We start from the raw sequence: 27,301 nt of genomic DNA on the forward strand, positions 1-27,301 counted from the left end.
CATATGAAATCTGGAAACATAGAAAACCTAACTTAAAATATTTAAAAGTGTGGGGGTGCTTAGCTAAAGTAAAAATTTCAGAAAATAAAAGAAAGAAAATTGGACCCAAAACAATAGATGCAATATTTATAGGATATGCAATTGAGAGTAATGCTAATAGATTTTTAGTGTTTAACTCTCAAATAAATGAAATTAATAACAACACTATAATGGAAGCAAGAGATGCAATCTACTTTGAAAGTATATTTCCTTTTAAAATAAGGATAAATGATCAAATAAATACAAATAATAACTTAGGGACTAGTTCTAGCAGAACCAGATTTAGAGAAGAAGAAGAAGAAACTGAACGTAGAAGAAGTAAAAGAACTAGAGTTGAAAAGAACTTTGGAGAAGACTACTACACATTCCTAATAGAAGACTATCCTACTTCTTTAGAGGATGCCTTGAAATCTCTAGATGCCCCCTTCTGGAAAGAAGCAATAGATAATGAAATGCAATCTATAATCCAAAACCATACTTGGGAATTGGCAGACCTACCCCAGGAAATAAATCCATAGGGTGTAAATGGATCTTTAAGAAGAAACTTAGGCCAGATGGAACTGTAGACAAATATAAGGCTAGGTTAGTAGCCAAAGGTTTTACTCAAAAATCTGGGATTGCCTTCTTTGATGTTTATGCCCCTGTAGCTAGAATCACTACTATTAGGATTCTTGTTGCCTTGGCTTCCATTCATAAGCTGGTTATACATCAAATGGATGTTAAAACTGCTTTCTTGAATGAGGACCTAGATGAAGAGATCTACATGAACCAACCCGAATGTTTCATTGTCCCAGGTCAAGAGAAAAAGGTATGTAGGTTGATTAGATCTCTTTATGGTCTAAAACAAGCCCCCAAACAATGGCACCTTAAATTTGATGAAATAATTCTAACTAATGGATTTAAAATTAATAACACAGATGAATGTGTATATTATAAAAAGAAGAATAACAAAATTATAATTTTATGTTTATATGTAGATGATATCCTAATTTTTGGATCAGACTTAGAAATTATTAATGAAGTAAAACAATTTTTATCTCTAAAATTTGACATGAAAGATTTAGGACAAGCAGACCTAATCCTTAATACTAAAATCATAAGGAATGAAAATGGAATAACTTTATCCCAAAGCCACTATGTGGAGAAAATTCTTAAAAAGTTTCACTACTCTGATTGTCATCCTGTATCTACTCCCTATAATCCATCTCTTCATCTAAAGAAGAACTTAGGTGATCCAGTCAATCAAAGCTTGTATGCCCAGATCATTGGTTCTTTAGGATTTCTTGCAAATTATACCAGACCTGATATTGCATACTCTGTGAACTGACTAAGTAGATATACTCACAATCCTAATAATGATCATTGGACTGCCCTAGAAAGAATTCTCAGGTACCTTAAGGGTACCATATTTCTAGGATTACACTATTGTGGTTATCCTGCTGTTCTGGAAGGCTATAGTGATGCCAACTGGATCAGTGATACAGTTGACACCAAATCCACCACTGGTTTTGTCTTTCTTTTAGGAGGTGCAGCTGTATCATGGAAGTCTACCAAACAAACTGTAGTGGATAGGAGCACCATGGAATCTGAAATGATTGCCCTAGATACCACTAGCATTGAAGCCGAGTGGCTTAGAGATCTACTGATAGATTTGCCTATTGAGACTTCACCATTACCTTCTATATCTATTCATTGTGACTGCAGATCTGCTATAGATAAATGCAATCAAGAAAATGCAAATGTGAAAATGAATAGGCACTTGAAAGTGCGCCATAAATCATTGAGATACAAATTAAAGAATAACTTGATTGCACTAAATTTTGTAAGATCCGAAAGGAATCTAGCTGATCAGCTTACCAAAGGATTGTCTAGAACAGTGGTTCTAGAGTTGTCGAGGGGGATGGGGCTAAGCCCATAAGTAAAGTCACCACGGTGGTAACCCAACCTGAAAAGGTTCAATGGGTAGAAACAAGCTAGATAGGTGACTAATGAGGAGCACTATTTGTTTTTCCCATCCCTAGGGCAACAGTGCTCATAAAAAGCAAGGGTTAGGTTGAGTTTTTACTCTTAATGAATCCGAGACCCATGAGGCAGGGTACCTACTTGCTCGTACCCTTTTTCAGGATTCACCTATATGCGTGTAGTCGTGAGGCCTCGACTGTGGGAAGTGGGCTGTTCCCTAATAACACACATGAAGAGATACCTGCGCATGGCCGTAAAGCGCAAACCCGCTTCGAGCATGTTCACGCTATATTATGTGTGCTGTTGATGAAATCTGAGCCATGGACCAAGGTTCAAGGCATAGTCCACTTTGGCTCCACAGAGGTAATCAATTGTCACTAAGTGAAGGTTCAAACCGAAAGGTACCTACACCTATTACATAATATAAGATACTCAGCATTTTATTTTGATTTTTTTTAAAATTTTATTTTGATTTTAAATTTTTTAAATATTTAATTTATGTGGGGGATTGTTGAATTAAATCAAATAATTTAAAATTTGAAAACCAAAATTGGTTAACGGCCAAGTGGCAAGCATCCGTGCACAAGCAAGGGAGCAAACATGGAAGAATTTCTAATGAAAGCAAACCATGACAAGTGTCATGTATCCAGCGTAGGAGCAAACATGGAAAGGCCCCTCGAAGAAAAAAGGAAGCATGAACGGCCAAGATGCAATAAGCCGAAGAATCAAAGGAGCACAAGAAGACACGTCATCAATCCGCGGGAGGGGAATCTTCTTCTTTTGACGTGTCTGAGCCTATATAAAGGGCTCTAGGGATCATTTCAAAGGACAATCAAAATTTTCTCTTCTCCCTATTCCAAGAGTCTAGATAAAAAAAGGCTCTAGGGATCATTGGGGAGAAAAGAAATAAAGAAAATTTTTCTTCTCCTCATAATTTTTCTAAGTTTCTTTTGAGCTATCTGCAAGCGTGAACGTGCTCTTCTTTCTTCCCTGGAGGCGCACTGACGGGGAAGACGTGGTTCTGTATTGGGTCGTCGTATCTCTAGGAGATCTGTGCCAGCAGACCCGTGCGTGGGGGGCATAAACTTTCCTGGGACAGCGCATCAGCGTGCTTCGATCCACAAGCCATCTTCTCTCTCTTTCTTCATTTTATTATTATATTGTCAAGTTAGTTATTTGCTAGTTTATTCTTCTTATTTATTGTTTTTGAATATTAGAAATATTTAATTATATTTGTGCATCTAGGCTAACAATGTTTACACAACGGTGCCCGTTGCTTATTCTGCTTCTAATTGGATTGTAGATTCTGGAGCAATGAGGCATGTAGCAAGAGATCCGTCGGGTTCGTTATTTTCTATCAAGTTCGAGTTGGGAGAATGAAGAAAATTCATAGAGAATAGTATAGACAACCCCTAGTTTTCATAATTCATAGCTTCTTGCTCGGTTGACTAGCTTGTATCACAACCCTTCATTTTTACTATCATCCTACACCTTCTAATCTCTTTCTATTTTTTAGTTTTCTCATAATTGCTTAAACTTTTGTTCTCATTTAAAAAGCTCTTAAGGATTCCTTAATCTACCCTTAACCTTCCAACCTTTAATTGACAAGTAGGTTGCAAGAGAAAAAAATATTTATGTGAAACTTGAGCTTAAATTATATAAATGATGCAGCAAATGAGTTGAGAGATGGATACATCCATATTCCAAACTTATATAACCAACTGAAAAATGGCAACACAGCCAAAAGTATTTAACATTATTGTAATCCACTAGCAATGTCACAAATCAAAGGATTAAGTTTTTCTTCCAATGAAGCATAAAAGAATGGAAAATCTCCTTATAGGGAAGGTATAAAGGGTTGTCGAAGTTGCAATAACCTAGTGCAGTAGAATTCGTGTTATTTCCCTTATATTAATTATTTTAGAAGAAGAAAACCTTGTTTTAGGCACTTGCTTGAAAGCCTCTATTTTTGTGCTCGCTTCTTTTGTTAACATCATTCTCAACAGTATTGCTTTATGCTAGCAGTGCAATTCTAGAACAAGTCTCCATATTCACATCGTTAATTTAGAATTCTGTCTTATCCTTCTCCATAAATTCCTGAGAGGGAAGACCATCGTTGCACAAAATTAAGTCATACCATCACAAACCATTCATGTAATATTTTAACATCCAAGCTCTCCCTGATTGCTTGAAATTTTGTTGCCACTGCACCATCATTCAAGTTACTGCTTCAACCTGCATGGGATAATTCAGAACAACCATGGTTAGCGATCCTCTCGATTCTTACATAATTAAATATCCTTGACTTCAGTTACCCCAGACTCCCCTGCAGCAATTGCAATAATTTCTGCTAAACTTAGCTACTCTTCTATTTTTGAGAAGTGATGAACTTGAAAAGAATTCGTATATTAGTATGTTCTAGACTGATATGCTCATTCATTTCCTCAGAATAGTTGCAGTTTGTTGGAGAATGCTACTTTTAAGTACATTAGAACTTAGAGTGGCCACAATTTATGCTGGATAAGAGTGTGAAGGCTGTCTCTATACAGTATAATGTATATTGATTTGCCAAATTGCTTGATAAGTCCAAGAAACAATAGATTTAGTATCCATCAACTGTGTCCTAGTGATTGGGAACCCATCTTCTGCATTGCATAAATTCTCAACTCAAAAAGCTTCACCAAATATATGAACTACTTGCAGAATGGGATCAATCAGCAGAACACATTAATGTTAAAGAGGGCCATCATTTATTCATTTTAACCCTGTGCAAGTGCTCTGTTCATCCATTTTCCATATAAGTGGGAGAATACATTTTAATTGATGATTCATTCCGTGATGCAAGCACCATCATAGTACATGCATGGTAATTTAACACCATGCAGGTACAAAAAAAACTAGAAATTTGAATGACACAATTCATCAATGTTGTACTACAGCATCTGCCTCCAGCATGAAGAGTAAATGCATTCTCCTCAGAATAACCAACTCGATCAGCCACCTGTTCTGAAGCGAATATATTGGAAGGAATTTGTCTTGGTTTTCCATCGTTTTTATTCTGTTCCCTATGGAAAATGACTCGAGCTAGCAAAATCTGAAGAGATGGCAGACTCATCAAATTACCTTCTATATGTGAAGAATGAATGGCTCTATGAAAATATACAAGGTGCAAGAAGAAATGCATTTCAGAGGTTTTATATTTCTGATTTTGTTTAATCATTTCCTGAATCTGCTTTCAATCGATGTCGACTTCCCACAGAGCCCATACAATGAAAGGCGACAAGTCTTTTGTGACCGTACACGAGTTCCTTGTCTCACCTGATAATAAAAATAGTCTTGGTCACTTTGGGTGTCTAAACCTCCTGAAGAACAGTGTAAATGAGAACTGTTACCTTTCCTCCCTGAGGTGTGCGAGTTTTCCAACAAAAGAGCCCATTACAACCAGGTCCGGATTCATACCCCCTGCAGTATGGTGATAATTAGTATAGCCAACAAAAAAATGAAAATGATTGAATAACATCAACATGGATTGAATCAAGGTATTATAAAATCTATTGTTGGGTTTCAAATCAAAAAGCAACAAAATTAAAATGGTTTGAATGTTGAGACTCAAGAAAAGAGAAAAGAAACAAATCAAAACCAAAATTTGCAATACTTTGCCTTATTAGACAAATGTTAAACACCTGACCATGTCCAAAAAAAAAAAATCTAGCCTGAATGTGATTTGTAAATACAGGAAATAACATCTCCAAAATAAAATTGGAAAGAAGCTTCAATTCTACACACTAGATATTGGTATATTAACATATCCACCATTATCAACATATCATAAGTTATTGATATTATAACCCCATGCTGTGATGAACTGTAACGAACGTCGACTCAAGAAAACATTGGAAAGATATTGGTCTTAACAACAAAAAGTACTCTACAGTATTTGCTGTTTTATTTCACCCATCTTTAGTCACACTATAAAACTAATGTCAAAACAAAGTAACAACCAGCCAACACTGTATCAGCTAGCTGATTAATTGTTCTATAATGTATTACCAGTTTCCATCGTAGAAAATTTAAACTGAAAATACAAATTTAAGATGAAAACTTGAATAACAAACATGAGTACGTCAACAGCAGTAAATAATAAACATTATTCTTGCTGTACAAGAAAAGATTGAAAATCATTTTGTGTGACATGTTTACAACAATTTTTACAAAATATGATGTACCTTTAACTTAGATCATTAAGATTCAGTTCTAGATTGCATAAGACGAATTTTAAAGAATAAAAAAATGGCAATAGCAGACGAAGAGAATTTGATAAATACACTTGTCTGCTTCAAAATATATTGAAAGAAATTATAACTCACAGGTTCTCTCTGTCAAAATTGGTATTGTAGCCGTTACTGTGTAACAAACTAGGAGAAATGGCATAGTGATTGACGCTCCCAACAAATTGTTCCTCTTGGTGCCCTTGAGTATAGCTGATTTTTAAAGTTCTAATCTCATTATTCAATTCATTTTCCCATTGTTTTAGTGACATATCTTGTGCAGCAGAAGACTGATTTTGGTTCTGACAAGTGACACCATTTTGTGGCAGAACTTGGTTCTTCTCAGGTTTTGGAAGACTAGCAAATCCAGGCCTATACTTTTCTGCAGCTTGAAGCCATGCATTCTCCAACCTTCGCTCATCAGTAGGTGTCATGTGTGTCCTTTGCATTAAAAACTCCTGGGCTGTCTCTTTGGTGTTGCTAGCTCCATTATTTCCTTCTGAAGAAAACATGGGAAAAATTGCCACTTGCAAGTCTTTGTCTGCCACCTGAGAGCTATTCTCTTGTGTTCTCTGCATCCTTCCATCAGAATGATCCAAACTTTTCCTAGTCATGTTGGGGTTCCCTTTGAGTCCATCTTTATCAGAAGATTTGTTTAAAATATCAGATTCTACCTTCCTTTCCTTATCCAGGTTTGTGATTACTTCTGTCAGGTTGTTGATTGGAGAGTTTGACATGAAAGTTTCAGTCAAAAGTCCTAATCTGACCTCTACATTCTGTCTCAGCACAATCTCCATTGAGTTTGTGATACTTCTCAAGAATCTCTCAGCTCTGGGTTTTATATTCTTATCCTCAAATGCCATGAAAGCAACCAAAATGCCTGCAAAGCAGTAGCACATTAACTTACATGCAAGCAACTTCATTGCAATACGAATGACTGACCAGCTATTTGCCTTTTGTAGATACAAAAAATATTAGCTTAAAAAAGGGTATGTAACAAAATATAAAGAAACAGTTTTGAATATAATATCCACTATAAATGGAAAGCGTTGATAAACTTGTGTTTTATGTGAAACACAATAACAAAATTTTTATAACCCTGCAGACATGGTGCATGAGGTCAAGGATAAACATTGAAGGGCTGGGTGCAGCAGCCCATAAGAAAAATTTAACAGCCAGGCAACAGCTATCTCAGAGGTCCCGAAATATCAGAATTCTCAGGAACATGCTATGAAATTTAATTGCCTTAAATATGCAAAGTTCCAAAAATTACATAAAATTATTTTTTATCTCTAAACTTTTTCAGAAGTGTTCAAGATATGTTAATACTTGAAATCTGCCCGTACATACACCTCTAGACATATATAATTTCACATATATCATAAGCTATGGAGCATTGTGTGATAATATATAAGGCTAAAGCTTCCATAGAAATAGAAAATCATGGAAATATATAAGTCATCAAGAGTTTGACATTTACTTGATTTTAATGCTTTCCCTCAAGAACCTAAAATGTACAACAGGCTAATTAGCTGCTGTTTTTTTTTTTGGTACATTTTGGCTGCTGATTTCAATTGTTGAGTGCTACTGCCTCAAGGATCTCCACACAGTAGAACCCTTACTGAGTTGTAGCAAGGTATCAAAAACAAAAGTGCGAAAAGTTTAATTAAATGGAAGCAGACTAAAGGACTATTATTTATTAGTTCCAAGGAGCACCAATCTGGTCTTGACTTCTGGCTGGTGGCCAAGGTCATACATTCCACATGACAACATAAGCATTATCTACATACATGGAAGGATTGCAGAGCTGATCAGCATACCACGGCATGGCATCACATGATAAATACAGTATCAGCGCTTTGCTGGCACACTGCACTGGCATGATACCAGCTGCATCCCAGTATTGGGCATGCTACAGTGCCTGTGCATGCTAGTGCATGCCAAGCATACAAAGCACCAGCATGAAACAGCATGTCAGGCATGACCTTTATATGTACCTGGCTAGCTCCAGGCCAGAATGCCACTGGCACAATTAATTCAATCCTTACTAATATGATCACAAACAAGTGCACAGACATGTAATAAATGCTTAAGAGAAGTAAATGAGTAGTCAAGCAGAGAAAGCTTCCCTATGTCGGTCTAGAGCATGTCAATCAACTATTTAGTCAGATAATAGTCTGGGATAAAATTATGGCCTACCTTCATGTTCAGTGATTGATACTAGCTTTCCATGAACTCCAAGTAATTCTCTCAATGTCTTCGAATGACATCTTTGGATGCACCTTCTCCAAATCTCAGCCAACTTCTCAGGGCTTACACACCTTACAACTCTTTTTCCTGGGGCATCATTTGTCTGTGTGGAATCCAGTAAGCTTCTATCGACAAATCTACTATGTGAAGGCAACACATCACAGATTAAGTTCTCATTCATTGTCATTCTATATGATGATGATGAGCCATTAAGGCTTGGATGTCCATTGGTCGATCTAGGAATCAAACCTACATTTAGTTCCTGAGGCATAAGTGAAGGATGAGACTTGTTCTTGCAAAGTGGGATGTCTTTGACCATTTCAGATGCATTATCATTAAATTTTTTAGCACTGTGTTTGCAGATGCTGCTTGATTGATTAGTTTCCAGATTATGGCCAGAGCCAAGCTGTAGAAGAGCTGCAGTGAACCATGTTGAGCGTTCGCTTGAAAGCCTTAACTGCTTTTCGGCATCTGAAAGAATCTTCAATGCTTGTTGCAACCTCTCTAATTCAGCTTCAGTTACTGGAGAATAATCCAGGGGCAAAGGAATATAAGAATCAGACCTTTGAGTCAATCTGAGTTAATTGCAGAACAACATACACCACCATTATCAGATACAGTTTATGTGGACAAAAATTAACACATGCAGATATAGTTGATGTGACATTTTAAATTTAGAAAATAGTACTGCTGTAAAGAAATGTGAAAGGGGCAGAAGCAAAACATTTGGGGCCTATTTAGATATGGCTAACAATCCTGCAAGAATCGGACCTGTTGGTCCATGTAGCTTGCATTTTTTAAGGGCCTGTCCATTATCCAGCCTTTGGGCTGCAGAAAGAAAAAAAAAGACCAATGAAGGTCTTTTTTCCTTCTCATAGGATTTGTACTGGAGGTGTTTAGCTGATAGAGCCATGCTTGAATGGGAGCCTGATCCATGAATCTTGCAGGACTTTAGCATCACTTGTTGATAGTAGCAAATGACAGAAGAGAAACCAAAGAATTATGCCAAAATGGTACAATCAATGATGATAATGAAATTAAATTAAAAAAAAAAGTTGCAACTTATGCAAAGATATAAGAATGCCACAGTAAACTGATATTAATACAGTCAAATGTTGACAGTACATTGGTAACAAGAAATATTAATCAGGTAACATGAATTTTTCTGAGTTCATGTTGAATATAACACCACCTTCAGGACTTGATTCAAACCAAAATGATACTTTTCTCCGAAAACTTCATATGGATTTACATGTGCATGACCCATCAATTTGACAGCCTGAAACCATCTGAGCAGCATTTATGAAATGAATCTGCTCCATGTTTGAATGACAAAGGCCCAATTTGAAATTAGCATATTGATTGAGCAGTTTGCCTCAAGAATAAAGGGTATCACATACTATGCATAAAGATATTGAGCTCACTATGTGTTCATTTTACTAAAAGGTACTGATTTAGGTGACAGAAAGGAGTACTAGTTGAACTTTGTATACTCACAACTTCGCCTGCCAAGAGTTGTAGTACCACATTGCGAGTTGGCCAACCGGTAAGTTCCAGCAATAATGTCCATTATGAGCCCAGCTAATTGAGACATCAGAGCCATCGGATCAACACCAGAATCCATCAGCTCTCTGGACCTTTCGACAGTTTCTGCAGTGTTTGATGACATGGCTATCTCCAAAAGATCAAGTAATTTCTCATCTGAGACAACCCCAACCTGGAAGTTTACACAATAAGTTGCTTCTGATATAAAAGAAGTCAATCCTACTACAAAATTCAAGATAAAGGAAAAGTCCAAGCCAATATTTAACAATCTTTAGTTTCACTAAAAAATTTATAATGCCTGTTTGACTATGACAGTTGCTATTATTGACAGCATCAGTGAAATCAAAACCCAAAAACTGATAATTCTAATATAGAGATTTAAAAACTTCATCAAAAAACAAACACAGAAACTCACAAATGCTAAATAAACATATCCTGGAAAAAGTGCAAAGATTAATCCTGTTTTCAGATTATTGACTCCCGAAATCAAAAGCTAACCAAATGCTCAGAAATCTTCTAACAATATCACTTGGTACGTTTTAGACTCTACAGAGTGAACCCATGTTTTGTTGTCATTAATACCTTCCCAGATAATGATCACCTTCACCAGCATTCGATAAATCAGATCAGTATCAGTTTGTCAAAACTAATATCAGAAAGATAAAATGCAAGGAAACTGTAATGAACAGAGATATTCGGAAGCAAACTCACTAGATCGTTAACAAGAGAAGTGGTTATTTTTCTTCCTAGCAAACTCAGTTGATCTAGCATTGTTTCTGCATCCCGAAGTGAACCATCTGAGTTTAATGCAATCAAATCTAGAGCCTCCAATTCAATATCAAGGTTTTCTGCAGCAGAAAGCTTTCTCAACCGGAGGATTATATCAGCATCTTTAACCTTCGAAAAAATGTACTTCTGACACCGTGATGCAATAGCTTGGGGCAAGTTGTCTGGCTCGATAGTTATGAATATGAAGACAACACGAGGTGGTGGTTCCTCAAGAAATTTCGTAAAGGCTGACCACATTTTGGAAGATAACATGTGGCATTCATCAATGACAAAGACTTTGTATCGCGAAAATGTTTTAGCCATGGCCAAATATTTTACCAATAACCTAATTCCATCTATAACCTTCTTATTGGTGGCATCCACTTCTCTGAAATTTGTTCCACTTCCACCAGAAAAAGTGGTGCACTCACTACAGAAGCCACATGGTTTGTTATCTTCAGTAGATAGGCAGTTCAAGGCTGCAGCAAATATTCTTGCAATTGATGTTTTTCCTGTCCCACGTGGGCCTTGAAACAGATAAGCAGGGGCTATTCTACCCCTAAAGATGGCATTATTAAGTGACTGAACGACAATATTTTGGCCAATTACTTCATCAAAAGACCTTGGCCGATACTTCTGGCTCAAGCTTCTTTGCTCTGTGATGTCCAACTCGGCCTCTTCAGTTCGGCCTAATTCCACTCCCTCTTGGGTTTTACAGCTAGACCATCTCCTTCCATCCAACCGGCTCATTGCCTCCAAATCAAGCTCTCCATAGTTAGTGGACAGTTCATCACTAGCTGTATCTAAGGATGAACCACCTCCATCACAACTGTTAGTCATTAGTGGCAAACCTTGGGAAGTCTTTGAAAGGTATTTTTGCTTGTGGGAACCAGATGATCTCTTCTTATTATACAATGTCTGACTCCCACAAAGAATACTACTACCTTTTCGCCTTAAAGTATCAGAAAGTGAAGGAGAATAAAAACCTCCACAGCCTGTGTCTTTAGCTCTCTTTGGCCAATAGCATGGAATGCCACATCCTTGGTGCCTTGGTAAGTCTGGTTGGTCCAATTCATCCCCATCATAAGAAGCAGCACTTCCATCCCATGACCCAACAGTACTGGGGTTTCGAGCTCCATAATGTCTGCAGTAAGAGCTAGTTGAGGCAGGAGTATAAGAATGAGATGAACCTTCCCTTCTAGTACTTCTTCGGATTTTGGACGAACATGACCAATTCCCACATCCAGATCCAGAGAACAAAGGTGAGTCAGTGCGAGACAGGTAGCCAGTTTTCTGTGTTAGCCCATTTGTTAACTGCCATAAATCCTCAGAATTGCAGTTCTCAGTATCATCGGACTGCTCAACTGAGTCAAGAATTCCTAACAAGCTGGATGGAAGATCTAGAAGCTTTGAAACTGCTGAATGCTTAATTACCCCCTTTTTTGAAATAGAACTTTTTCTCGCCTGTTTCACAGTTCTTCTAACTGGAGTCTCTGAATTTGCTCCTGCAAACCTATAAACGTTTACAGGAGCTTGAAGATAAGTATCACTCTTAGAATCTAAATCATAAGGATAGCTCAAGCTGTCCTCTGGACTCCCTTCAACTGATTCTTGCCTGTCATCATCATCCAATTTAATTCCACTGCCACTAGCTTTACTAGAATGATGCCTCCAATTATAAAGGTAGACATTTTTCCTTCTGTTTTCACTTCTTGAAGGTGGTTCCAGTGATGCACCACAATTATTTTTTCCTGTTAGGTTCCTCCTGATCCCATTTTCATTGTTCAAACTAGAAGTCACTGCAAACAATTTGGAACTTAAGGGGGACCTCCAAGATGAACAAGTTTCAGGGTCACGTAAATACCGTGCCTTTCGAAGTGCAGTAAGCTCCTTCTTCAGGTGAAGTTCACTTGGACCAACACGTATATCCACCATTTTCTCTCACAAACCAGAACGTGACTTTAGACTACAAATCCAACACATAGTAGCAGTCCAGAACTCGCTAACCTGCATATGATAATAGTTCTGTACTATTAAAGAACAAGTGATGCCGGATAGCTGAACTATGACGTTGAAATTTAAAAAGAAAAAAAAAGGCAAAAAAAGTGATCTTTCAGGAGTCATACACAAAAAGACTGCAAGTAAAAGGCAACTAAAACAAACTTACTAATTCTACAAAGAATGAATGATAAAAAGAAATTTTATTCAGATTAAGATTCATTTATGCACTCATAGAATACATGCATAGTTTTAGACCATAAATCCCCATATGGACGATATGAAACAAAAAGGAGAAAAATACTACAAAAAAAAAAGTTATTTGCATGCAACCAAATGATCAATTGATGACAGAAATAATTAATATTCCAGATAAAAGATTTAGTCTAAAACATAGAAAGATGTTCTTATCCTACAAAAATTTTTGATGTATTAACTCACCTTTGAACTACTATTTCCACTTCCAATAAAAAATTACCCTCACTATTCGGCATTGTAAGACCTTGAGGTGTAAATGAAAGTCTCCTAGGTATCATGTATGTTTATCTCTTGAGAAAACATAATCCTTACAATTTATTAAATTAGAAATTACTAAAAGGACTGATTATTGGCTCTCAAATTGTAAATTTAATAAAGTCACTTGGCACTGCCTAAAGATTGTTTTTTCTAATTTTGTGATCTGGAAACAAGATTTGCCAAAACTATCAAACTAAGCTGTTATACAACAATTGTAACCATACAGTGTATAATACGAAGTTACATGATGACTTCTAGAATCAAATCATCAACTTCACATGGCTTGCAAACAAGATCCAAAAAATTGTTGTGATTCTTAATTTTAAAAATTCAAGCGCTTTTTAAAGTTAGGAAGAGTTCAAGATTTCAAAAGAGCAAAAAGTTCTCACTTTTTTTTTTTTTTTGCTTTTTTGCTTTGGCGGGTTCTTCATACAATGCGTGTACGAATATGCCCACACCCAATAAAAAGTTCTCACTTTTCAACAAGCAAAATTTCTCATCTGTGCTGTCTGAAATTTCCCAATATTTCCTTGAGGCAATAGTAAAAGATCAGGTCAAATGACACTTTTAAATCAAAGATACAAACTTACTGTTGCCATAGGAGAAACCTAAAAGAAGAATATCAAGGAGAAAATAGAAAAGGAGGATCAAGCACACAAAAAAGGAAAAGAAAAGGCTTGTCATGAGAAAAGGAAGATCAAGCACCTCTGACAAATGGCACATTTACATGGGAAGATGAATGCATCAAAGGAGGAAAACTACAGGTGGCAAATCAGGTGGGCCTGGTCAGGTTCAGGTCATATCAAATTTGAGTTGGGTCAAACATGCAAAATTTAACCATATGTAGATTCAATGTGTTGGTACGCTGTAAAGTCATACCGAACCCTCTCTAATTTGAGCCAAGTTCAAGTCCACCTAGTTTAAAACATAATATTCTGTTTATATAAGAAAAAACTACTACAAAAGTAGAGAAAAGTAAGACAACATAAAATATTCATCCTCAATACTCAGAAAATATCCATTCTACTAGAATAAAAGCCCAATCTCATCTTTGCAAAACAACAAAATCAGCTGGTAGAGACCTAGTATAGATAACTCAGGAGTTGGGACTTAGCTTCCTAAACCAGATTAAGACAATTGTAACTAAGTTCCCAGTACCCTTTAATCAAACTGATACATGACCCAAACAAGACCTGTACTTTGGCTGATTGTGTTCAGGGTAACTGGAATTTGTCCAGGGTTTTAAAAGGCCTACCCAAACCAAATTTTCAGCTAGACTTGGGCAAGTTGGAGAGTCTAGGCCAAGTTTTGCCACACTTGGGAAAATCAAACCCATGAGAAACCTAAAATTGTGAGGTTGGAAGTTAGATTCAGGATATTTTTCCCCCTCAATATCAAAGCAAAATCCTATTTTCCCTCGCACCCTAGCTACAATGTTTGCTTCCATGCCTACGCAAATTGCCAGGATGGATGGCCGGACATTCCTTGTTGCCAACTAGTGACAGCAACCACAAGGAAAACGAGCATCATACGATGTAGAGAGGAGAAATGATATGATCTAGACTTAGATGAGTCTTCTTCTTCAAAGTAATTTTATTTTTCTCTATTTTCTTGGATTTAATTATATCCAAACTTCAAGGGTCCCTGCCTTAAGATTCAAATGCCAATTTCATGCAAAATACTATGATTTTAGTATGCCTCGACGGGACATCCTTTAGATATGTTGGATGCACCAAAATGCTCATTCTAACCAAGTTGTCATGGAAAGAAATTACTATGACAGCTTTGGAGACACAGATGCCATTTTCTTGTTTTGGTTTGTCACAAGTTTAGTTCAATGTTCAGGATAAATTTATTTACTACATGACTTGGTTTAATCCTAGGAGTAAAGCCTACATATGTAGGGGTAAGGGCATCCCTGAGATATTGTAGAAGAGTAAAGAAATTTTAAGCATTATCCTTCTTGATCATGTATGGTGGACCCAAGCCTAGTTTTTGCCTGTCTGGGGCATGTTTGTGCATAAATATAGTCTTTCCTAGGCTTTTAGATCATAATTGATCCCTAAATATAATTTTCTCATCTTTTTATGGTGCATAAGATCCAAATTTAATTTGGAATTTGTATCAAAAATTTTAATTTAAATAACTTCAGCAAATTTTTGTGGATCTGATCCTTCAGATTGTATCCACATGAGAGAAGGTGAGAGAGAGAGAACCAATCACCTAGGGTTCAATCTTGCGAAAAGACTACAATAAAGAGTGCAAGGAGAGGTTTCTTTTTCTGTGGGTTGGGGGAGAGGAAGAGATGAATTTAGATGCAAGAGGATTAGACGGATTCAACTAAAGTACACGGTCTGCCTCTTCCATAGAAGTAGAGCATGAGAAGAGAGACAAAGCATCCAAGAGGATCATGCTCATTTTGGTTGAACGGATGATGTGAGCAAGCATATGCAACCTCATATACTAATGCATCAATGTGTTAAATTGTAGAACTCATATCCATAATCCCATGTCCAAAATTTTGGATGGTGTCATGCCATATCTTTGAACTTTGCCTTACATCCAAATCTTTCAATGATATCCAAGTTTCATAAGCCTTCAGTTTGTAACAAAGTTAATCTTTAGCTATGATAACAAGCACTTCTGATGACATTACAAGTGGAGGATGTCTCTTGATACTTAATAGATCATTTCATCTGTTTGTTTGGCTTGTGCTATTTAAATTAGGAAAAATAATACAAAGATGTAGATTGTCTCTCTTAAAAACTTACTCATTTGATAAATCATCCGATATGAGTCAAGCTGCAACTCTTGTTCACTCAGAAAACATTACTTAGAGAACTGATAAAGATGTTAAGCCAATGAAGACAAGTGCTTGGCCTAATCAAGCTCAAGCCTAAATTTAACCTATCTGAAATTTGCTATCGCAAATGAAAAAAATGAAAAGAAATTAATCTTCTCATCCGCTGCATTTCATTTCTTTCACTCTTTATACTTTTCCATACCCCTCCATCTCCTTCCTCCATTATTTTTTTGTTAATACTTCATATATTCCAAAATAAATTGGGCAAATAATTTCCTAGAAATTAAATTACAGAAATGAAATACAAAAATCTCTGCAGAAAAAGATTACAGAGAGGTCATCTTATTGAGGTTTTGTTCATAAATTTCAAACAATACAATTCAATAACTTTGTTCCGGTACATTGATATTTGCATGAAGAGGAAACAAAAGGCTTTTTTTTTGAAAAATTGTGGGAGTGTCACCAATTAAAAAATGATTGCAAGAATTACCTTTATCATAACCTTGGGAAAGAACCTCCAAAGGTTCCAAGCAAGAAGGTTGTCCAGTTGGAGGACAGCCACCAGGCTATAGCACATTATGCACTAGAGCACTAATGCAGGAACTCAAAAGAAGAATTTGAAAGAAATGCTGAATTTGTCTCTTTAAAGCAATATTTAAACCTCCTGCACCCCCCCCCCCCCCAACCACCAAAAAAAAGAAGAGTATGTTTTTTTTTTTGCTAAAGCAGGCGTTTCATACTATACGGGTACGAATACACCTAGAAGAGTCTGCATACAAAAGATCCCGGAAAGCACCAGGCAAATCGTCCTCACCAACCTATAGGGTGTCTCCTGAGTGGCTCGCAACATACGCCGCCACCCAGTCCATTGCTCCGTTGGCCTCACGATATACATGCATAGCTCGAAAAAGCACCCCCTCCCTCACCATCAACCATATGTCACGGAGCAAAAAATGAACTCCTCCATCGCTGGGAGGGCCCTTTCGAACCCAGCTGATCACTGTGGCCGAGTCTCCCTTCAAGAGGATGGAACTCGCCCGAAAAACAAATCGCGCATACCACAATCCCATCCAAGTCGCTCGCAGCTCAGCCCCTGGGATCGAGATGTCGAAGATCTGACAGCCCTCTGCTGCCACCGTGCTGGAATCCAGGCCTTTCATGACAAACCCGGCCCCTCCCCTCCTGCCTCCATCCTGGATTGAGCCATCAAAATTGATCTTGAGAAAACTCGGGGGTTGGGGATCCCAGGTGAAAAACACCATATGAGAAGCTGCCGAAGCAGGATGGGGGCCCCAGGTGTCCCAAGCTGTCAAAGGTCCATAGTCCGTATCTGCATGAAAGAACTCTGCTGCCTGTGCCCGTGCCCGCTCCATCACAAACCGTGGGGACAGACTGGTCTTGCCAAAAACTCGGACGTTCTTGGCCATCCACACCTGATAAGCTATGCATGACGCCCTAATAGCCGCAAAACGCATCTGAGGGGAGCTAGACCAACGCCGAACCACCTCCAGAAAGCTATCCCTCTGGCTCCAAGTACCCTCCGAGAGCCCTGACAGCCTCCAAGTCCTCGCCCAAACATACTGAAAAAGTGCATGATCCACTGACTCCTCCACCTTACAATACGTGCACAAGGGAGAAATGCTAACTCTCCGTCGGCTCAACGCCGAGCTAGTCAGCAGGCGATCCCAGGCCACCTTCCAGAGGAATAGTGCAATCCTCTATTGTAGGCCGAACCTTCATACCCAACCACAGTCCCTGCCCAACTCGGACTCCTGCTGAAGAACCCGAGAAACATCACCAACTCTGACTCTAGCCCTGCAGGTGGTGCTCCATACCCTAACATCAGGACCTGCTGATCCCGGGACGGAAAGAGCCCGCACCCGCTCCGCTAAGTGCTCCCCAAACAACTGGCCCAGTCTGTCATCATCCCACTCCATAACCCCTGGCACGAGGAGATCGCATATCCGGAGTCCCACAGCCCCCTCACCACTGATCATCGTCGGCCACAAGCTCAGCGGAAGTGCATCCACCCATGGGTCCTTCATCACGTCAATGGTCTGGCCGTCGCCAATTAACCACCTAGAGTGTGCTCGGGCCATAGGCAGATACCTCCCAACCTCTCGCCACATGAAAGAGCTCCTCCGGCTGCCCACAACCTGGCCCACTAAGCCTGCCCGACCATATCTCGCTATCATGATCTGACTCCAGTGTCCATGTGGCTCCAGAACAATCTGCACTGCCCGCCTCGCCAGGAGTGACTGTACCCCCAAACCACCCTCACTCAGAGGCAGACAAACTCTCTCCCAGGCCACCAGATGCATCCCATGACCCCTCCCCAAGGAGCCCCACAGGAAGCTACGCATAAGCCGCTCTATCCCCACCAACACCATCTTCGGCACAACAGTATGAGCCATAATGTAAACAGGCATGGAACAAAGCACTGATCTGACCAGCGTCAACCTGCCCATCATAGAGAGCGATGAGGCCCTCCAACCCTTAAGCCTACTCTGCACTCTCTGCACCAATGTGGAACACTCCGCTACCCGCAGCCTCCTTCCGGTGATGGGGACTCCAAGATAGTCCAGAGCCCCCTCCTGCTCCTGCATCCCCAGTAACGCCCTGATCTCCCGTCGCACCCTCCTCTCCGTGCTCGGATTGAAATGCATAGATGATTTCTGAAAATTAATCCTCTGCCTAGACGCCGCACAGTACTCAGCCAGCACTCTCTGAAAGGCTCGTGCATCCCTCGCTCTCGCCCTGGCAAGCAGCAGGCAATTGTCTGCAAACAACAAATAAGAAATAGGGCAGGCGCCAGGGGCTAGACTATAGGCAGCCAACCCCTGGTCCTCGCAAGCTATATGTAGGGCATAAGAGAGCACATCAGAGCAAATAATAAACAGATATGGGGACAGAGGACATCCTTGGCGAAGCCCCATAGTGGCTCGAAGAAGGGAGATGGCGTACCATTAACCAAAATAGAAAAGCTAGGCCCTTACACACAGCCAAGAACCCAGTCAATTCAGATCTGATGGAATCCAAAGCTCTCCAATGCACGTCTGAGGAAGTCCCAACGGATCCGGTCATAAGCACGCTCCATATCCAGTTTCACTGCCATCAAACATCGCCTCCTCGAGGCTCGCTGCAAGTCTCTCATCATCTCCTGAGCTAGCAAGATATTATCTGATATACTCCTGCCCCCCACAAACGCCCTTTGCTCCATACTAATCATGCTGGGCAACAAAGCCTTCATTCTCCCAACCATGAGCCTCGTCACTACCTTGTACAAAGTGATGCACAAACTAATGGGCCTATAGTGGCCCGGCTCCGACGCATCCTGACGTTTCGGGACCAAGGTGATATAAGTGACCTGCCAGTCATCTGCCATCACCGTCCGACTGAAGTATAGCTGCACTGCCTCCACCACTGACCTCCGAATGATACTCCAATACCTCCAAAAAAAGAAGGGCGGAAATCCGTCCGGTCCTGGTGCCTTGTCCTCCGCCAAAGCCCATACTGCCTCCTGCACTTCTCTGTCTGACACTGGCTGGATCAATGCTACATTATCTGCCTCCTCAAGTCGGACTGCCGGCCTGGGGAGCTGACCAGCACATAGGGCCCCTCTACCTCCGTCCACCTGGTTATGAAAAAATCAAACAACGCCTGTCTCACTGCAGTGTCCTCCTCCACCCGCTGGCCCGCCCCAACTCTTAGTAATCGAATCATATTCCTTGGCCTTCTGATGACCGTCGATTGATGGAAGAAGCTAGTGTTCTGGTCCCCCTCTTTGACCTATTGTGCCCTCAACTTCTGCCTCCAAAAGGTCTCCAGTTGATGCAGCAAAGAGTGATGTGATGCCAAGTAACGTCGCAAGTCAGCCATCTCACCCTCCTCCAGTTGCCCCTCTCGGTCCTCCCTCCCCTGAAGATCCGCAATCAAACCTTCCACCTCCTCTAGTTTCCGGAATATGTTGCCCACTACCTCCCGATTCCATCTACGAAGGCGGCGCTTAGTGAGCTCCAATCTTCGCGACACCCTCTGCATGGCATCTTCCTGCACTGGCATGCCCCAAGCCTCTCTGACCTACTCCCCAAGATTGGGGATATGACAACTACAGCTTCTCAAAACGAAATCGGCTATGATGGCTGGAGCTCGAAGCTGTAGAAATCAAAATAGGACAGTGATCCGAAGCAATCCAAGCAAGATGACTAACCTAGTAGGAGGAAAATCGCTGAATCCAATCCAGAGAGGCAATGGCCCTGTCAAGCCGCTCCCACACTCTCGCTCGTCCAGACAGATTGTTACACTAGGTAAATCTCGGTCAGGAGAAGCCAAGGTCCACTAAGCCAGTCGCATCCAGAAGCTCCCGAAACTCCCTCCTGTCCACTGAATCAGAATAGACTCTGCCTCCTCGTTTCTCATTGGGACTAAGGATGCAATTAAAGTCTCCCACCACCATAGTTGGCACCCTCTGAGTCAACAATCATGTCAGCTCACCCCAGAGGACTCTCCTAGTCCGGTAATCAGTGCTAGCATAAACCCCGCACAGGACCCATGGGGGTTCATTCGGTTCCGAGATGACCATCACAACCTGCTAAGAACAGTTACAAAAAACATCTATAGAGGCCACCCCTCGCCTCCACAACATCACAATACCTCTAGACAGGCCCTGAGACTCTATTACAAAGGACTCCCAATCAACTGCCAAATGTCGCAACACCCGACGCAACCCTTCTCCGGACATCCGTGTTTCACAAAGAAAACAAACCTCGGGGCAATTATTTGGACTAATCTCTTGAACGTCCACAAAAATGAAGGCTTGGCCGCCCCCCTACAATTCCATGCTAGGATTTTCATTTAACACTGTGGGATGAGGATGAGGCTCGCCCCTGACAACTTGGGCTGATCGGTCCCTGTATAATTGTCCTTGTTTCTTCCCCAGACTCCACTGCACCCCCCTGAATCGCCGCATGCAGCAGATGCACCACCTTCCCGTGAGTTTGAATGGGAGAGTTTGACCCCTGTCCCGAGCTACCTAGGATGCCCTTCATCACCACCGTCGCTGATGCACCAGGGAAAGAATTTGCCGGAGCCAGTGAGCTAGGATCATCCTCCACAGCTCCCGTCACAGGCCTCCCCCCTTTCGCAGACCTACGGATGTCACCCCTCGCTGCACAATTGGTGCCGGGGACCCCTCCATCGGCGCATCTTCCAGGGTCGTCCCTGTGGCCAGAGGCTTCCCACCGCCTCCAACCACGGCCGCCCGCGACTGTGGGGCCACATCTACCACCGTCGGTCCGCTCGACGCAAATGTGCCGTCCGCCGCTTGCGTAGTCCCCGCGGCTCCATCAACTATTAGGGCTCCCCCATCACCGGCTAGCTAGGGGCCCTCGTTGGCGGCAGAGAGGCGCTCCGGAAGTGCCTTCTTCCTTCCTCCCTCCGTCGTAGTCGCGGATCGTCGAAGGAAGACGACGACATCGACCGGGGAAGCTGAGTCGGCTCAGTCCGTCTCGCCCTCGGGTCCTTGGTTGCCTTGGCTGGGCTACGAGCCCGCTTCATTGGGCTTGGGCCCTATCCACGAGCCAGCCCGGTAACAGCAGCCTGGCCCGTTCCCACCTGGCCCGGTCCATCATTGGGTAGTAGGCTCGATAATGGGCCTAGATGCGGCCTGACCACCTCGGCCCGCCCCAATTCAGCTCGACCCAATTGACCCAACCCTCCGACGGACTCCAAGTTCAACCCCGACCCCACTCCGAGTTTGGTCAACTCGGTGTCCATCACCACTGCACCCGCCGCTTCCTTCTCCGGCGACCTCCTCCTGGCTAACTTGGTTGGCTTCTGCCATCCATCCGTGTCCGTGGGCGACTCGGGGAGGGTCGTCGTGGCTTTAGGGGACCTCGGCCCCGACCTAGAGGGCTCCTACACCGGCGTATGATCCACCTTCGACACGGTGGTCTGCTTCCCTGGCTTATTCCCCTTCAGCTGCCAAAGCTTGGTAGTTGTCAGCCACGGACCAAAGGACAGCCGGCTTCCCAACCCGTCCCCCTCCTTGAACTCCATCCCAGGCACCTGGGTATGAAGATCTCCCGGTTCTCCGGACATCGCCGGGGTTGTGGAAGAAAACGGGCAGGCTCCCTCTCCGTGCCCCAGCCGAGCGCACCTGTAGCAAAAGCTAGGCAAGTTCTCATAACGAAAAGCCCGCCAGTGTAGGTCAGCACCAACCTGGATGAAGGTCTCCGGCCGAATCGGTTCGCACGCATCCATCTCGACCTTGACACGGGCGAATCCCAGTTTCCGACCTTGGTCGGTGACCTTGTCCTGCACCAGAGGACGGCCTGCCTTCGCCGCTATATTCCAAATCAGCTCCTTCGTCCGGTACTCCATCGGCAGACTCGGAAGCCATAGCCAAATGACCGTCCGACTCAGCCGGTTGGTCCCCGGAACGAAGTTTGGCTGCCAGCGCTCCATAGTCAGGAGTTGAGCTGCCACCAGCCAGGGTCCGGCCTCCATGGCAGCCTCCCGATCCCTCTCACTCCGAAATCGGAAGACGAAAGTCTCATCCGCCATCGTGAAATCCTCGACGTCGTAGTCGAGTTTCCCGGCCACCCGCAGCTCCCGGCAGATCCATTTCACCGAAACTCGGCGGCCCAGGCTGCGCATGATCACCGCAGTCTCGCCACGCCGCCCTAGCCAGCTCCATCTTCTCCGGCGGGATCTCCACCACGTCCGTAAACCGCCGCTTCAGGGCTTCCAGCTCCACGGGCGAAATCTGATGGTTGGTCCAGGTCGGCACCTTCGAAGGGCCTTTCGCCACATCCGCCCACGACCGGCCCTTCTCGCCTGCTCTTAGCTGAGGCCGCACCCCCTTGTCACTCCTGCCTGCCTCCGTCTTCTCCAGTTCAGGTATCCCCTACGCCGCCATTCTCAGTGCGACCCACTGTTTGATGAAATGCTCCACTGGCGGCACGAGTGCCGGTGCACCCCCCAGGCATGGAGCCCCCCCTCACTCACACCAGGCATTTGGGAGAAGTCCCCACCCGCCGCACGAAAATTGGCGCCCCTAGGCGCGCATCCCAAGTCACTCCCTCTCTCTCCCTTAGTTGTTTTAAGAAGAGTATGTTTGACCAATACTGAATTTAAGCAGATGTTGCAGATTCAAACATCTGTTTAGACCCCTTACTAGGAAAAGTAGTTTCTGGCCTTACAACCATGCTATCTGTAAGGGAGAAGAATTGAATCAACCATCCTACACATAAACTGGTGCCGAATTGACCAAAATTAGGTTTTGACATACTCAAAATTAAATTAGACAGAATTGAATATGATGGATGAAACCTAAATACTTCTGAACCAGACTGAGCTCATTCATATTCCAACTTAATTTAACATAAAATATCCCTTCCTTTTTCTTTACTTTTGTTGTGGGGTTGTGCAAACCATCCCTCTCACTCGAAACTCTAAGGTGGTGGGAGTAAGAAGGGTATGTGGGAAGTTAAATTTCACTACCAAATATCACATATCAGCATGAGGTGGAAATATACATGCTCTATCCCTTAACTTCTACTAATAATCTCCGCAAAAGAGAAGGTGCTGAAGGATATCCAGAGTACAGTTATGAATGTGAGTGAAAATAGATGTTCGATGGGTTTTGAGAACGTTGTCAAAACTGGATTTTAGAGAGAATTTGATAATGGGTTTTCCTTAACAGGTAGGTTGAAAGGTATGCTGGGTTGACCCAAACCCAACATGCAATTTGGTTGTGGGTTGGCCAAAATGTACATAACCTTGGTCAGGCTTGAGTTGGATCTGTGTTGAAAGCTTGAGTAACCCAACCCAACTGATCCAACCTAAATTTCTACAATAGGGCTCCCAGTCCAACGTAACCTAAATTCACACCCTTTTTTTGTGTAGGGCTCCCATCAGATCCAACCAAACTTTTAACCTGCATTTCCACAAGAACAATCCCAACTCAACCCAAGTAAACCTGACCAAACCAAATTGTATTCAAGTTGAAAATTTTGGAGTTGGGTGGGTTTGGTTAGGTGTTTTCTTAGTCAGGTTTGTTCTAGGTGGGCCTTGCACCCCTAGTGAAATGGTTCAAAACTTCAAGATTTGTCAAGAGCTCTATATCTTGTTTTATTATGTGATGAATACGAAGTGAAGTTCATAACCGGACGTATTCATTGCTTCAGGAGCATTATCGTACACTTCATAGATTCTTTAAGGACACGGGTTTCAATTCAATTGAATGTATTCTTCAACTACAAGAAAAGTAACTTAAAATCATCTCTAGAAATACCATAGACACTAGAATAACTCGGTACATCAAGGTTTTGCCATTAAATCACATCCTATAATCAAGTCAAAATCATTTCTATGAAAGTGTCAGATACCTGTATACACCTCAAACAGTCATCATTAATGCATGTTTCATATCCCCTGCATCACTGGCATGGGGATCGTATTTCGTTTAACTTCTTTCTTAGCTTAACATTGTGACATTCTAAAAACACATTAACAAAAAAATTCAATCATAGTCCACACCAGTTGTAAGATGTTTCCTGATCCAAAGAGGTTTGTAGTTCTAACTTCTCTATATCAGACATAAGGATCAAGTTGTGAATTTCCTACGATATATATAAAATACTAAAAACAATCCAACAATGCTCATATAATTTTGTGAAAGGGCAAAATAGTGTAATAGTCTGTTGATCGTCTTTGCTAAAAGGTTTCAACAACTTGGATTCAAATCCACAATCAACCTTTTTGGCTCTTTGATTATTCTCCACATCACCACACTTGGAATCATGTTACTCCGTCTACCTTAAGCTTTCTCAATACCTTTCCATCACAAAAGCGTAATAAAAGGATTTTCAGGAAATTCATTATATGTGAAGATATTATAACATTCTAGACACAGAAGGGGCTGGAAATTTTTTTGTAGCTTGAAGAATATATGACATGTTTATAGCTTATAGAATCATTTTCCAAGTCATGAAGAGTTCATACAGCTGCAAATGTTGGGAACATAAAAGAGTAAAAATATCTCCAACGTCTACAGAAAATACAGCAGTGAAACAAATAAATGCAAAATGGTGTTTGAAGGCCAATGATTCACCATTATTGAGAAGCATGATTTGCTAGTCACTCTTAGCTTTCCTAACTGATAAAAAGAATTATGTGAACAATCTTTCACAAATATAATGACTCTACCAGATAGCCTTAACAACCAAGTGAAGAGGATCAAGTCGAAAATGGCATCTCCATGATCATCACCATATAAGTCCAAGCGCAGCAGCAGTCCGGGAACAAGATTTATTGTGATTGCCAACTTTCAAATTGAAGTTCCACAACAAACTGATTAGAACAGCTAAAAATTGGATAATAGGCTTTTATGACCTACTATTTCTTAATCCTTCGATTTAAAACATCAAGAATATTGCCACAGCATCAAATTTAAAAAAAAAGGAAGATCTTGATATGCAAGCATAAAAGGTCTTTAAGAAGAGTTATTACTAAATATAAAGGTTAGGAAACAAATAAAAAGTATGACTATAACCATAATTATCAACTGGAAAAAACAATACTAACCATGCTAACCATACATATAAAATTAATAGCAATAACAATAAATGAAATAATGATAACAGAAATAGTAATAATGTGGCATCAGAAATTACAGCCTTCCAAATGCTAAAGCAACGGATGATGAAAAGAAGCATAACTATTATGACAGCAGCAATGATAGGAAGATCATAATTGTAACAGTAATAGTAAGGAGATGATGATAATAAAATGATACTGGTATGAAATCGGGTAAATAAGAGACTAAATGAATACAAAAGGCAATGTAAAAGAAAAAATTGCCTGCGTACACCTACAACATGTTTATGAGGTAGAATTATTTTGATTAATGATTTTTTTATTATTTAAATTGGCTTATAAGGAATGAGACAAGTGGCATTCCAATGAGACTTTGGAGGACGAAATGAAACAGAAGATCACACCAGATGATTGGGCATCAGGACACTGGCACTACATGAACGCAGCAAAATCAAATGCAACTTTCTGGAAACATCAAAAAAAATCTTGTGGAACGCTTATCCTTGAACTAAAACAATTCTCCTACTTGAGGTGAAGGAGAAAACTCTGTACTGTAAGTGTGCCAAAGTCTACCTTAAGAAAAACCAAAAGCTGCACGCCGCACGCGTCCTGCTTCCATCTAAATAGAAAAGAGAAGAGAAAATAGTCATCCAAAACCCAGGATTTTTCGGGCTTCATACTTGAGCATCAAATTATACCCCCACCCGAAAAATCATAAACCTATCAAACAAGCAGAATGATTAAAACAAAAAAAAAAAATGCACAGGCGAGATTTAAGGATAAAAGAATTTCTTACCGGTAATTATGAAGACATTGTAGCTGCGGATCAGAGCATCCTCAGTAGTCCAATGACTATCACCACCACCAAAAACACGCATTAACGTAAAGAAGATCTCCAATCTTTTGACCCGGAAAAAAACGATCTTTTTCTCATAATTCAGCAAAAAATCCACCCATGAATCACCTACGATGGCACATTAAAAGCAACATTTAATCCTATTAGCTCACCGCGACTTCAGTCGCCAACCCAAGAAGACAAAAAAGCGATCTTGGAGCAAGAAATGTACCTAAATTCCGGATCCGGAGAAAGGAATGCAGCAAAGAAACGAGGAGAAAAAGGAGGTTTCGATGGCCAGCGATCAAATAATCAAAGGAGAGGAGATCTTGGGATCTTTGGGGATTTAATGCAGCAGAGAATCCTGTCACGAGCTCTAGGGTTTGAGCTGGCGCCCCACTGAGTACCCTCTATCGGACACGCCGAAATCAAAAACTTACCCCAAAAACCCGCCGAGATTTCCCCCTTCGGTGTTTCTTTCCGCATTTGTTTAAATCTTCTTTATTCGGCGAAGACGCACGAAGGCCAGCGCGCATCGTGGGCGGGTAACAAAATAGAAAAAGTTAGGAGCGACCCGTTACATTCTTGGAGTGATCGTAGCCGTCCGTCAATTTTGGGTAAGAAGGATATGTCTGCTGATGGATGGTTATGATTCCTCAACTGACAAAAAATGTTACATGGTATGCACCATGATTCTATCGACTATTGAGCAAGAAA

General features: G+C 41.2%; 2 protein-coding genes across 6 annotated transcripts; both read right to left on the minus strand.

Moving 5' to 3' along the window:
- Positions 1 to 4,031: 4,031 nt before the first annotated feature.
- On the minus strand, positions 4,032 to 27,097 carry LOC103701612 (protein STICHEL). Of its 5 annotated transcripts, none has more exons than XR_005513647.1 (9): positions 26,817 to 27,097; positions 26,546 to 26,713; positions 10,776 to 12,839; positions 10,017 to 10,236; positions 8,469 to 9,041; positions 6,369 to 7,149; positions 5,394 to 5,463; positions 5,125 to 5,319; positions 4,032 to 4,236 (listed from the first exon to the last, which is right to left on the minus strand). XR_005513647.1 is itself a non-coding variant. In XM_039130818.1 (9 exons), exons 4-9 carry the CDS (start codon positions 12,765 to 12,767, stop codon positions 5,218 to 5,220), a joined length of 3,738 nt encoding a protein of 1,245 aa, XP_038986746.1. In that variant the 5' UTR covers positions 12,768 to 12,839; positions 26,323 to 26,368; positions 26,546 to 26,713; positions 26,817 to 27,097; the 3' UTR covers positions 4,729 to 5,217. The 5 variants fall into 5 exon arrangements, 4 of the variants coding, with proteins under 4 accessions (XP_038986746.1, XP_008781968.1, XP_008781969.1 ...); XM_039130818.1 differs by lacking the exon at positions 4,032 to 4,236 and adding an exon at positions 26,323 to 26,368 and having other exon boundaries at positions 4,729 to 5,319; XM_008783746.4 differs by lacking the exon at positions 4,032 to 4,236 and adding an exon at positions 26,323 to 26,469 and having other exon boundaries at positions 4,729 to 5,319.
- LOC103701709 lies at positions 16,968 to 19,085 on the minus strand. The gene is made up of 2 exons (XM_039131089.1): positions 17,892 to 19,085; positions 16,968 to 17,762 (listed from the first exon to the last, which is right to left on the minus strand). The coding sequence occupies exons 1-2, from the start codon at positions 19,083 to 19,085 to the stop codon at positions 16,968 to 16,970; spliced, it is 1,989 nt and encodes a 662-aa protein (XP_038987017.1).
- Positions 27,098 to 27,301: the final 204 nt, after the last annotated feature.

Source organism: Phoenix dactylifera, chromosome 10 (assembly GCF_009389715.1).
Source record: "Phoenix dactylifera cultivar Barhee BC4 chromosome 10, palm_55x_up_171113_PBpolish2nd_filt_p, whole genome shotgun sequence".
NCBI lineage: Eukaryota > Viridiplantae > Streptophyta > Magnoliopsida > Arecales > Arecaceae > Phoenix > Phoenix dactylifera.